Here is a 12,724-nt window from a genome sequence, read left to right on the forward strand (position 1 = left end):
GCATTTCACGTGGTAGAGCACTAGCCTTGAGCCTAAAAGCTAAGGCCTAAAAGCACATAGGCCCTGAGTTCAAGCCTCAGGACCAACATACACACACACAAAAAAACCCTGAAACAAACAAAACGTTTCACTACATGCTTGAGTTTCTGTTACGTTAATCTGGCTCATTGTGCATGCATCTTATAATGATTTACTCATAATGTGAGAACAAGGATACTGTGGAGAGCTGAGATCCTCAGGGCTTCAGGATGCTATATGCCAGTTTACAGTAAGACCCTCAGCCTTTGCAACACTGGCCTCCTGGGCCTGAAAACTGCCATCTCCTGCCAAAACACTTCAGCTCATGGCAACCTGTGTGAGCTGGCACAGGCACAACTTTCTCCTTAGCAAGATGGAATACCAATGTCCACTTCACCAGACTGTAGGGAAGACTTTAGGGAAGGTATAAAGGACTTGGTAGAGATCATGACCCACAGTAGCTTCTCAACAGATACCTAGATGAAGATACAGCCATGTTGGCATCCTGGCCTGGTTGTGGTCTCCTTAATCAGAAGGCTTTGCTACATGTTTTCCCCTTTATTTGCCAATATCTCCTGGATCTTTAATTTCTACAGATAAGACTATGAAGGGAATGCTACTTCTTATCTCCCACAGCAAACAATTCAAACCAAAAGCCGGTGGCTTTATATGCTATGTATTTTCACATACTTTTGCAAGAGGAAAAGGGTCTTAAGTCAAATCAATTCCTCTCATGAGCAAACTAATATGTGGAGTTGAGGAACTCTTTTCTCCTACACCTAGACTCTCAATCAAAAATGAAGTATGACCTGAATATCTGTAACTCAAGAATGGTTCATTGGTAGGTAAGGATCTAGATGACACTGTCTTAATAAACATAATTGCAGTGGTGCAGAATCAAAGACTGGTCAGAATTTGTCTTTCTTGTGATTTGATTGCTTTCCCCTTTAAACACTAGGTCATTTTAGCTCTTGTGGACAATTTGCATACATCGACACTCATAACAAGACACTGTCTGCAATGAGGATACAGGCAGGACTTAAATGAGTTTCTTTCCTACCAGTATCTTTTTGGAAAGAAATGACAGAGGGAGGATGTGTTCCTTGATCAGGTAAGAGGAGGGACTAATGTTGTAAAGTGAAACCACTTGGCAAGATGCAGAGAAGCCACATTTTGAGAGGCCAAATTGGGAGTCTTCATTAAAAAGTTGGCATCTGTAGGCAGACTCCTGTCACAAAGACTTGCAGTCCTGTGAATACACTTCACACTGTTAGAAAACTAAGTCGGGAGACCAGAGAAGAAATAAAGAGCAGAAAAACCATACCAACAACCCATATGAACCACAATGGAGGCCATGTTGATCAGAGGAGAGTCAGGATGTGGACACAGCACGAGGCCTGGCTTAAAGGCTTCTGAGCTGTCTGCCCTAAAATAGTGTCACGTCAGGGGACAGGGCACAGGAAAGTTCAGAGCACGGTCCAGTAACACATCATCCAAGTCCCTACCCCTGCCTCTCCCAATTCAGGCATGCCCAGCACCTGGGGGGGGGGGGAGTGGGAATTCCTCTTCCTTCACCTGGAAGTCAAGATGGCCCCAGTTAAACCCAGTATGCTATCCACTATGTGGCCATGATGGCACTGGTTAGACCCAGCATCCCTACTTCACTAAGATGTCAGATTGAGAGAACTGCAGTTTTGACTCCAGCCTGGGGAATCAATTCTGGGGCTCTTGTTTTCACACGGTTTTAAACACAAAGGGGGTCAGGTGGAGGTGGACTGACCCGCTGGGCAAACTCAGTGATGCTGAACACTATCTTTAAAAGCTGGAGTTTATTGGATGGACAGACTGGTGCTAACTCAACTTGGGAGTGAGCAGCCCCAAACTCAGGTAGCTCAATGTTTATAAAGGCAAAACATGCATTCTGTTAAGAGTAGGTGCAAGCAAGCTGGTGTAGAGAAGTGAACCTTAGCAGTTATTTTGCAAGTGCATAAACCACAAACATTTCTGTAACAATTAAAACCACAAAAACCTGGGTAACAATCTCGTGACCTCTACAGGACATGTTCTATGAAGGATTCTAGGTGCACAGCCCCTAAGTTCCTTGCTGGTCATGTTTGTCTGCTTGGCCTGCTGGGCATTTTGTCCACTGAAACTTGGGGATAGTGAAGGAAAAATAAAGGTGAAATGCTCTTGCCATGGCTGCTATCTTCAACTGTCTAATGGAACAAAGCTGACAAGTCTTCTTCCAGTAACCGGAATAAGTGCCCAGGAGGGCAACTATAGAAGAATTATTTGATCTCAGTGAAATGATGGGTGAAGAGGATTTATATTACCTAGGGCTCTGGCATTTGACTGATTATGTTCTGTGATGTCACGTCATTTCCATGTTTCCCTTCCTCAGTGTACTTAGGGATTTAGGCAGGTACTTGCTTTGGAAGAACTGTGATTTTGGTGTGACTGTGTTTAGCTCTTTGTGCAGCTCAGGGTCTCCCTCCCTGGAGCACTGCCCTGGGTCTGGTGTGGCCTCACTTTGATTTTCCTCCAGGGTCCTGCAGTTGTGCATGGTGACTCCAGTCCCTCCCAGCACATTGAGAGTGGATTCCCTGCCTGCACAGAAGCCAAGATCAAGGCTGTTGCACAGGAGACGTTTCAACACTCAGATTTCAAGGCTTGTGGAATGGGCCACAAGAACCGTGAGAACACTTCCAAACCTAGCCCCGAGCGGGACCTGTTCTTCCTCATTCTGCAAAAAATGACCTCCAAGCCTGAAAAGATTTCATCTTCAAGTAGGATATGTAGAAGTCTCTGCCATTAACTAAGGCAAAGAAAGAAAAGCACTCACAAAAACCATGTTATTGCTGAGAAATTATATAAACAGACTATTAGTGTTTCAATTTAATCTTTTACTGGAAATCAGCCAAAATTGTGGCTGATGAAAGGGCAGCCTAGGATAGAGCCCCATGCCCAGCTCAGCGGGAGATCTGGGGGCTCAGGAAAGGCAAGATGCCCAAATCTTCTCTCCTCCTTGTGCAAGTGTGCACAAGGCTTGGGTGAGCAGCCCCAGTGCACGCTGGGTGTATGGCTGCCAATCCCACTGCTGAGCTGCTCACAGGTCTCCAACTGGGAGCTGCTGCTATTGCTGCTGGGCTCTCTGCTTGAGGCCTGGGAACTGAAGAGAGGGACTGCCTTAATTCCAGGGCTTCTCTGAGCACACAGGGCTGTCCACACCCACTGCCCCTAGGCCTGAGGCGGCCTTCCTTATTCTGCTCACATCCAAGTAGCCATTTGCCCAATCTTCTGAGTGAGGTCCACCATGGGACCCCAATGAAGAAAGTGAGGTGGGCAGAGCTCAGGCCACACCAGCCAGACACAAGGGGCTGTGTGGCAGGAGGTGGGAGGGCAGCCCCAGCTCATTGGGCTGCCTGTCCCACCACCCAGTCCCTGGGGAGTCCCTGGCCCTGCAAGCCTATGTACTTACTTTCCTGAGCGCTTCCTCAGGGGAGGGCTCCTCTTGTTGTTCCAGCTCAGGACAAGTACCCGGCGGGGAGGCTCCAGCTCCCTGGATAGCTTGGAGCTAAGACAAGAAGTAGCTGGTTGGACAGCAGGCTCCACCCTGGGGGTTCCCTCCCAGGGGCCCTGGGGACTCAGGAGCTCATACACCCTTCCTTCAACAGGTCTGGTGGGAGGCTGACTCAGACAACAGGCTCTCATGGACTGGTGCTGGGGATTCCCATGTTTGTTGCCCCCACTGCCTACCCCAGCTCACCTTTCCAACTCATTTAGGCGGTTCATGTTGTTAAACCAAGATACGAAGTTCATGTCAGGAACCACCTGGAGCTCCTGACATGAGCCCTGTAGTTCTTTCATTAGTGCCATCACCTTGAATTCCTGGTTGAGAGAAAGGACACAGTGGTGATGGACCTGGACCAGGGCAAGGTAGGCCAGGCAGCTGACTTCGGGTCTTCACTTGGCTTCACTCTTGTCTCTCCCCAACACACTTGCCTTTCTCTACTGAGATCCAGTGCCCAACCCCAGCATGCTGTCCTAGATCCCCAGCTCAAGGCCCCATCTCCTGACCTCTGGAGGACAAGTGATGTGACCATCCACATCAGAGGGAAGGAAGGACCTAAGGGACCCGCACAGCTGGCTGCCTGCAGAGGAAGGTGTCATTTTCTCACCTCTCTTCGCCTTTTAATATTCAGCCAGGAGCCCTGCAAAGCAAAGAATATGTGCTAAGAAAATGCTGTTTCCACTTGGCGCCCTACCAAGTCCTTCCAGCAGAGGGCAGGCTGGGTGCACAGCTGGACTAGGATTGCTCTCAGTTTAGGGCAGGGAGGCCTAGGTCCTGAGGACAGGGAGCTCACTGCTCAACTCTCTGTGCACATGGCAGAGACTTGAGGCTTCCAGTGACAAGGCCATGCTATTCCCACATGCTATGTCAGCTTGAGCACCTGCTGTCACACTGCCACCCTCACTGACCTCCCTCTGAGACATGGCCAAATGTCATCAGCAGCACTGAGGTCTGGGGGCATAGGGCATCAGAAGTAGCATTGCTGTGGGACTCTGGGGCTGGGGAGGACACGGGCTCTTGCTGGAGGTCAAGGGGCAGCATGAGGCTCTTTGTCCCCACTCTGCTTTCCCAGGGCTGGGCCCCTGTTCACTCACATCTTTTGAATGTTTGTCTTTGTGCAGTGAGGCCAGGTGAGTGAGGATGGTGCCCAGGTAAGGGACTGTGCCCTCGGGATACTCCTGTGGCATTGGGTGGAAAAAGATCAGAAGGGTCTTCTTAAGCTTCTCCCAAGAAACCCAGACTTAACCCAGCCCCGTGAAGCCATGTGCCTAGCAGAACTTGGAGAAGACAGGTTCACTCCTCAATGATCCACCCTCTACCCCATACCAAAGACACAGGCCTGAGTGGGGAAATCCATCTGGCCTGGTCCCCTCCAGGGCTGACACTTGACACCCATGCAAGGTCTGTGGCCCTGCCCTTCACCTGTTCCTGTGCTCTTGCATTCCTTACTGTGGTGGCTGCAATGCATTCCTGCAACATGCCATCTGGGGCAATAAGGGAGTGGGCCAACTGGTCGGTTGTGTTGGGGGAAGCCCCTCAACTCCTTCTAGGAAGCCCCTGGTCTCAGGCTCGCACACTACTCACCAGTTGCTGAGGCTTCCTGAGGCCTCTCTTGAGTTTCTTCCAGAGGGTCATGTGTTTGGCCTCTTGCCTCTGGCAGCATTGAGCATGGGAGTAAAAAGTTTTCATTCTCTAACCATTCAATCTTCCGTTAGAGTCCCTTCTTTCCATGGGGTGTGACAGCTTTGGCTTGGGCCTTTAGATCTCAGGCTCCTTGTGACCATCAGCACTGTAGCCCTGGGCAGGCTAGAGAGCCTGGCAGGGCCTGTCTCCAGGGTGGATGTGGACATTTGCGTGCCCTAAAAGATGTTTCTGTGGCTGCCTGGTCTGGAGGAACCCGCTGACCCACGTGACTGGCAAGGCTTCCCTCCTGGGATGGGAAGGCCACACAGAAACCAAGCCAGGGCCTGGCTTGGCGGTGCCAGGCAGGCAGGTTGTAGAGAGGCAGCCTCATCACAGGCCACACTCAGGAGGAAGCTTGACAGGAAAGTGGACATCCCCAATCCTACCACTTCCTCCAACCTCCTCAGGCACCCAGCTTGCCTCCTCTTCCACTCACTCCATTGGGTCCCCAGGGGCCTCCTGTTCCCCATACAATCTATCCTATCCCCAAGCCCATGATGGATGCTTCTAGACAAGCTCTGTTGGATACTCTCCTAGAATTCCATCAGAAAGCAAATCCTCGCCCTCCCTCCCTGGACCAAAAGTTATTCCGGGGCTCATACCACCTTGTACACCTGCTCGTGGCAATACATCTTCTTCAGCTCCTGGAACGTCTTTAGACTCTCCCTGGAGGAGGGGCAGAGACAAGGTGACAGATGGGAGAGGGCGAGAGAGGGGAGGAGTGTGAATGCATTGCCCATTTGGGGGCAGGACTTCATCCTAATGGGAACAGAGCTGTGCAAGGAGATCCACTGTGATCCTAAGGTCACATGGTTTGGAGCCAAGTCTTGAGGGGAAACCTCCAGTTTCACCCCAATTTCCAGTGTGGTTTTGTTTGGAAGAGCACTGCATAGACAGATGTGGGTTTGTTGTGTCCGAAGGAAAAAGTATGGCACAAAAGGAATCCCAACCACACAGGCAAATCCTAAGCAAGGTCATAGGTGTCTGAGTTGGGCAGAGCCGCAGTCCCTGCCATGGGGAATTGCCACTGGGCTCCCAGATGAGGGACGCTAGGCCGAGGAAGCAAGGGTTGCCCAGGACAAAGGTGCACCCACCTGCCAACCAACCCCCACGTCTTCTTCAGGCCTTGGAGCTGGCTGCTCTGCAGAGCACACGTGATGGAGACGAGGGTGCAGCTGTTCTTCAGAAGGTGGCACTCCTACGGGTGAGGAAGGGGTGAGGTGAGCTGTGGAGGGAGCTCCTTGTGATCCTGCTTTGGCCCTGGGGCTGAGCCTTTGTTCCTGGGCTGAATGCGGAGAGCATAGGGGAGAGGGTGGAATGGCAGTGGAAGCAGAGCAGGAGTGCACACAGTGCAAGCCAGGGCAGAGCACAAGGAGGGCTTGAGGGTTCAGGCAGTGGCTGTGAGTGGGCAGGCAGCACCTGGTGAGTGTGGGAAAGAGCAGAAGGGTATGGGGCCGCCTCCTGCGCATACCAAAGCTACGTCTATCCAGTGCTCCAACACCTGGGCCCTCTCTGCTGCCTCTGTGCTGTGGTCCCCGAGGCATGTGCTGATCACACAGGTGTGCAATTTTTCACAGTGCTCCAGGATGGCCAGCACAGTGGGTGCCAGGTGCTCCAGACCCTCCTCCTGGTCCGGTTGATAATATATATAGCTCAAGCATTGCTCAGGGATCAGCCCTTTGAACAGCTTCTGCAGAGAGGAAACAAAGGGTCAGCGTGACTCTGCCCTGAGGCAGGTGTGGCAGTAGAGGTGCAAAGGAAAGCCCGCATGCCCGCCCTGCCAAGCTACTCACCACCGCCATGAGGGACAACTGCTTCACCTTCAGGTCGGGCAACTGCTCTAGCATGTGAGCTGTTTCCTTTTTATGGTCTGACTCCCTGGAGGAAATCTGCACATCCCCCATGTCAAAACACTGCCAGGGATCTGAGTCACTATCTGATTCAGCTGGCCTGTCTTCCTTGCAAGCAGGCTCTTGCTTGGCAACACCATTTGTCAGAACACCATTGGTGTCTTCAGCTACTTCATGGAGATCAGCTACTTCGTGCAAATGAGTAACTGGATCAGAGTCCCCTCCTAAGCCTGCGTCAGCGTCCAGCTGTGCAGATGGGACGGGTGCTACATCCGGGTTGGGCGGCAGAGGCTCCTGTGCGGGTGGCTCTGGCTGCTCAGCAACAGGCTCAAGGCAGCCAGCCTCTCCAGCAAGCGGGCAAGATTCCACTTGCTCCCCAGGTATAAGGAGAGTAGACTCCCATCTTTCCTCTCCTGCAGCCTCTAGCTCTGGCCCTGAGCTGTTCCCTGCAGTGGGCTTTGAGGCCTCTGGTTGAACTGCATATGCTTCTCCTTGGCTAGGTGGAAGAAGTGGGTCAGCCTGGCTTTCAGACACCTGGGGTTCAGGAGTGGGCACTGATATCCCCTCATCAGTCACTGGCCCTAAAGCCAGTGGACTAAGTTCCTCTGCCACTGGGGGAGCAGCCACTTTTTCTTCCCCTGATAGGGGATGTGGATCATGTTGCAGACCAAGATCCAGACTTGGTGCTGGTGACAGTGCAAGGCTGTGGGCCATTGGCTGACCTGCAGGTGGCTTGATTTCAGTGAATGATGGTGCAGGCGAGTCACAACATCTCTCAGCCTGGGATTCTTGCTGGAGCTCCACTGCAGCTCCTGGAGCTGAAGAGGCCTCTGAGGCTGCAGCTAGTTCCAGCTCTGACTGACATGGTAGTCCTGCTTCTACGCAGGGTGTTGGATCCAGTTGTTTAGATGCCAACTGCCGTGCAGTTGGTGGAACAGCTGCAAGAAAAGATCTCCTACAGCACTGCCCTCCCCTCAGTCATTCCTAAATAAATGACACTCCTGCCTGCCTAGGAAGCTCCTGTTCCTGGACTCAACCCCAGGAAGCCTAGCAAGGACAGGTTTCATGCCAAGCCATCCAGGCTCCTGGACTGTCCTGATGAGGGCACCATGGTAGGCTGGGAGCTGCCTTCAGGTGGAGAAAGCTTGGAATCCCCCACCTGTTCTGTCCTTTGCCAGCCCATGCTACTCACCCTCCAGCTCTGGCTCCTTCAGATGCATGTGCTCCAGCTGGCTGAGCAGAAGATGGGCCTGCTGCTCCTCCACAGAGACACAGTGTGAATAGGTTCCCAGGTCTTGCAGGCAGGACGTGTCCGGTGCTTCAGTGCAACACTCTGGGTATACCCTCATCCACGAGTCCAATATAAAAAAGGCTCTAGATGTAGTGGGGGAAGCAGCAGAGTCAGAGGCTGGGCCTCTCCTCCTCTCAGAACCCTCTCAAGCACAGCTGTGGGAGCTGGGCTCCTGGGCCTGCTCCTGCCTATACCCCATGGCAGACCTGGTAACCTGGCTGCACTGCAGACATTGTCTACACAAGGGATGCTACTCCACCTACATCACAGTGAAACCCACCCCACCCACACCACCTCCTAGTGTCCCTGGGCATGCCCCCAAACAGTCATCCCTGGGATGCTTTGTCCTCATGCATAGTGTCTCGAGAACCCAGAATGCCGTCACTCAGGTAGCATCTAGTGCCCTCTATGACCTAGAGCCATGTGTGAATGGTCTTCGCCTGACTCTCAACCAGGGCACATCCTGGCCCTTGTGCACTCACGGAGGCCCCTGGAATCCTGGAGGATTGTCCATGATGACACACTGTAGGCCTCCCCGTTCTGTGTGGTCCTGAGGTTTCCCAGGGCAGGCACGTGGGACTGCCTGGTCATGGTGCCAGAAGCTTCTTCCACCCTCCTCAGGCACAGAACAAGCCAGACTAACTCCCTACATGGACACATTTCTACCTGGATTTGAGTCTTCCTTCAGGAATGGCTGCCATTTCCTTTGCCCAGGCCTCTCCAAGGCCAGCTCTCCACTGCACCCACTCTGAAGACACATGCCTTCCCTCCTCCCCCAGGCACACTCACTGCTGCAGGTGCTCCTGCGCGCCTTCCTTCTTCTCCTCATTGTCACGGGAATGGCTGTATCTAGGGGACACCATGAGAATGTCAAACATACTGTGTCTGCACATGATGTCTACAGTCCCAGTGGTTTTCCTGAGCACAGGATGGAGCTCAGGATGACAAGGATTTCCCTGTTCTTTTCACTGAGTGGTTCCAAGTGTCTTGAAATGGGTCCCCACACAAGCTGATGAGCCCACTAGCTTCCTCCCATACACCTGAACGGGCAACGGGGCTGTCAGCGTTTCCCTTGGGCTTCCTAGTGAGGTTCAGGTAGTTCAGGACCCCTAGATGGAACATATACCACCATTGTGAAGTTGGAAAACAGTTTGCTTGCGGTCTCAGCCATGTGAGGCCTCGATGTAGAGAAGGGGGGCCTTCATGAGGGAAGGGGCTTCTCCCAGCTCTGCCCACAGCCCTCGCTCCCCGGGGTGTAAGGTCATAATGTGGACAGGCCTGTTCAGGGCCCATCCCACTGCTCCAGCCTCAGGCAGCGAGGATGTTGGTCCTAGCATGCCAGTAGCCAGGATCCAAGCAGATCCGCATTAGTGCAGCACATGCCAAGGCCTAGCCAGTGGGCCCGTCCCAAGGATCAGAGGTGGCGCTTACCTTTTATACAGCAGCTTCAATACGTGATGGGCAGTCCTGAAAGTACTATATGCCCCCAGATAAACAGGAATAAACACGGCAGCTCCGAAGAGCAGGGCAGGCACTAAGTGGTCTACTAGCTTCTTCACTTTGCCTCCCTGCAGGTATCCTGCCTTGCAGGGATCAGGAAGGGTGGGGGCTAACACCCACTGTAATTGCTGTGAAGAAATGAGACAGAGTTCAAACATGGAAACAGCAGCAAAACAGCAAATGTCTCTGGGCCATACAATGAAAATAGTCTGGGGTGCGCACACACACACACACACACACACACACACACACACACACACGTATACACACCCCACTCCAGAATGTCAAACACACATGGGATCTGAGGCCGCCAGAAGGTAGTAGGTGAGGGGACTCACTCTTCCTCCACACCCTCCCTCCTCCTTGATTCACCTGTGGGATGTAAGGTGTTCTGCTCAGGCGACCGGGACAGGGGATGACCCATCGCCTTCTAATTATTTCAAAGGCTTCCAGTGGAGTTGTTCTGCGGAATAGTGGGCAGCAGGAGAACATCCTGCTGCCCCTCAGCTTTCCATACAACTCAGCTGGCTCAGCCGCACAGCATCCCTAAATACTGCCTGGTGCTTTGTGACACCTCTGGAGATGACAGCATCAATAGGGGGCCCCTCTGCTGAGCCTCAGCCTCAGACCAGACCTCTGCAAATGGCCCCTGGGTGCTGGCTGGGCCCCGTGACAAGTCAGGAGCAAAACTAGGCACACTCCACATAGATAACCAACCAACCTCTGTCCTCTGTCCAGTTAATGTCGTGGTAATGAGGACCACTTACTGGGTTCACACCCGATCCCTCCTTCCAGTTTGTCTCCCCATGTACAAGTGCCTGTGCTTGCCTGCCTCCTCCAGTCACCCACTCACTCCTAGGGCTTCCACCCAGCACCTGCTTGAGGATATCATACACTGAAAGGACTCTGTGTCCATCCAAGGCTTGGGAACCCTACAGCTGGTGTCAGTCTTTTTCACTGCACTCTTGTAGATGTTCAGCCCCTGCACATGGTGTCTAGACAGAGAATAAACTGCCAACCAGTTGTCCTTGTCTATTCCTGCAGTGGGAGCCTCCTGGAGGAGGATACCAAGTTCAAGGCTAGTTTGACCTAGGCAAGAGATTCTGCTTCAATCCATGTAAGACAACAATGAACAAAAGAAACAAAAAGGAAATGCAAGATCTGAGCTTCACATGGGGGTGGGAATTTCACAAGTGTAGACACAGACGAGGTCTTCTCTATTTGGAAGCCTACGCATGAGACTCCAATGTTCAACACACCTATTGAGAGAGGTACACACATGACCTCACATACATTCATGGACACAACACGGATACACATTCATCCACAAAGACACAGTGGCACACCTCTATGTTCATCCGTGTATGTCCTCAAATGCATGCATTGGAGCGAGATGGTGAATTCAACTCTGCTGCCTGCCACAATGTTTGTGTGCTAATGAGAGGATGGGTGAAAGGTGGGACGCTGAAAAGAATGGGCTGTTTGTTCAATGTCCAACAGGATTTGAGGCCAATCTCTGGGCTCATTCGTTGAGGGGTGAGGACATGGAGAGGTACTGATTTCTGCACCATGTTCACTGAGGAAGAAGTGGAAAGGGCACTCAGGATCAGGCTACTGGCAGGAAATGAGTGCTACTGAGCTCCTAGGGCTGAGATTATTCTGGGGCCATGGAGCATGTGGAGAGTAGTTAGAGAGGGGCTGAAGCTTGGATGTGGAGTTTGTTGGTGTGGAGACATATGGAGATGGGAGGCCTTCACTTTTCAAGCCACAGGGAAGTGGACAGGAAGCGCCTCCACCAAGGGGAATCCTGGCAGGGGAGGGAAACCCTTGGCGTCCTTCTATAGATTCCTAGGTGCGCCCTGCCCAGTCTGCTACCTCTCCTTGGTGCTATTGTCTACCTAGCTCAAGATGTCACAGTCAGCTCTGAGGATGGTAATTTATACTCATTGGTATTGTTCACACATGTAGGCCAAGAAGACTGGCTTCAGCCCAACTTAAGAGTCATGTGCGGGCTTTTTCACAGGACATGGAGGCCAGAGTTTCCTGCCAGAGTTTTCGGCCACCCAGCAGAAGCACCTGAGGAAACCCTCCAACACGGTGTCTGCCACCACCGCCAGGACCATGCTACTGATCCTGCTGACCATGGCGCCGATCCTGCCCTCTATTCTGATGTCACAATGCCTGGCTCCCTGCCTGCTCTGAGGAAGTGACCACTGTGTAAGGGCTGCAGGTAGAATCCCGGCCTATGACAAATGATGTGATGCACTTGTTCTTATTATTTTATACTACTATAGACTCAATCTTTTTAAATTTCCCAAAGCTAGTATACCAATGACAATGCTCCACCTCCCAGGCCGGTGGGGAAGAACTAAGGGAACCAGGAGTGTGGCACAATCAATTCAGCTCCACCATGGGAAGTACTTGCCTTGCCCCACCTCCAGGGCCCCATTCCCAAATCTCACTCCCACAGCTGGCAGCAGCATACTCATCCTCTCTCTTTTTTTTTTTATTGTGAAAATACTGTACAGAGGGGTTACAATTACATGGGCAAGATAATGAGTACATTTCTTATCAAGCATTGTAGCCTCCTCCTTTGTTTCCCCTTCCCATCCCTTCCCATCCTCCCCCTGCCCCCCCCAATCCTCCCTGCCCCCCCACCAAAGTTGTAAAGTTCGTTTTCGACATAACGACTTGTACTTCTCATTGTTGCGATGGGTCCACCTCTATCCCTATTTAAACGACTTGGTTTTCCCCTTCCCCTCCACAAATTATACCGACATCAAATACAGTGAAAGCACGGGTTATGCTGTG

The 12,724-nt window shown here is 52.1% G+C and overlaps 1 protein-coding gene across 1 annotated transcript in view; it reads right to left on the bottom strand.

Annotated features, from left to right (window-relative positions):
• Positions 1-12,724, bottom strand: part of LOC122120774 (ral guanine nucleotide dissociation stimulator-like) — a 28,354-nt gene that overhangs the window by 8,784 nt on the left and 6,846 nt on the right. Inside the window, exons 2-13 of the mRNA XM_042695013.1 lie at positions 9,845-10,041; positions 9,203-9,262; positions 8,315-8,496; positions 7,066-8,060; positions 6,744-6,962; positions 6,367-6,470; positions 5,878-5,938; positions 5,174-5,242; positions 4,684-4,767; positions 4,197-4,229; positions 3,785-3,906; positions 3,497-3,592 (exon numbers count right to left, since the gene is read on the bottom strand). Of these exons, the coding sequence (XP_042550947.1) occupies positions 3,497-3,592; positions 3,785-3,906; positions 4,197-4,229; positions 4,684-4,767; positions 5,174-5,242; positions 5,878-5,938; positions 6,367-6,470; positions 6,744-6,962; positions 7,066-8,060; positions 8,315-8,471 (1,940 nt within the window). The 5' untranslated portion in view covers positions 8,472-8,496; positions 9,203-9,262; positions 9,845-10,041. The remainder of the gene's footprint in view (positions 1-3,496; positions 3,593-3,784; positions 3,907-4,196; positions 4,230-4,683; positions 4,768-5,173; positions 5,243-5,877; positions 5,939-6,366; positions 6,471-6,743; positions 6,963-7,065; positions 8,061-8,314; positions 8,497-9,202; positions 9,263-9,844; positions 10,042-12,724) is intronic.

Source organism: Dipodomys spectabilis, unplaced genomic scaffold (assembly GCF_019054845.1).
Source record: "Dipodomys spectabilis isolate Male_0828 unplaced genomic scaffold, ASM1905484v1 ptg000178l, whole genome shotgun sequence".
NCBI classification, from domain to species: Eukaryota; Metazoa; Chordata; class Mammalia; order Rodentia; family Heteromyidae; genus Dipodomys; species Dipodomys spectabilis.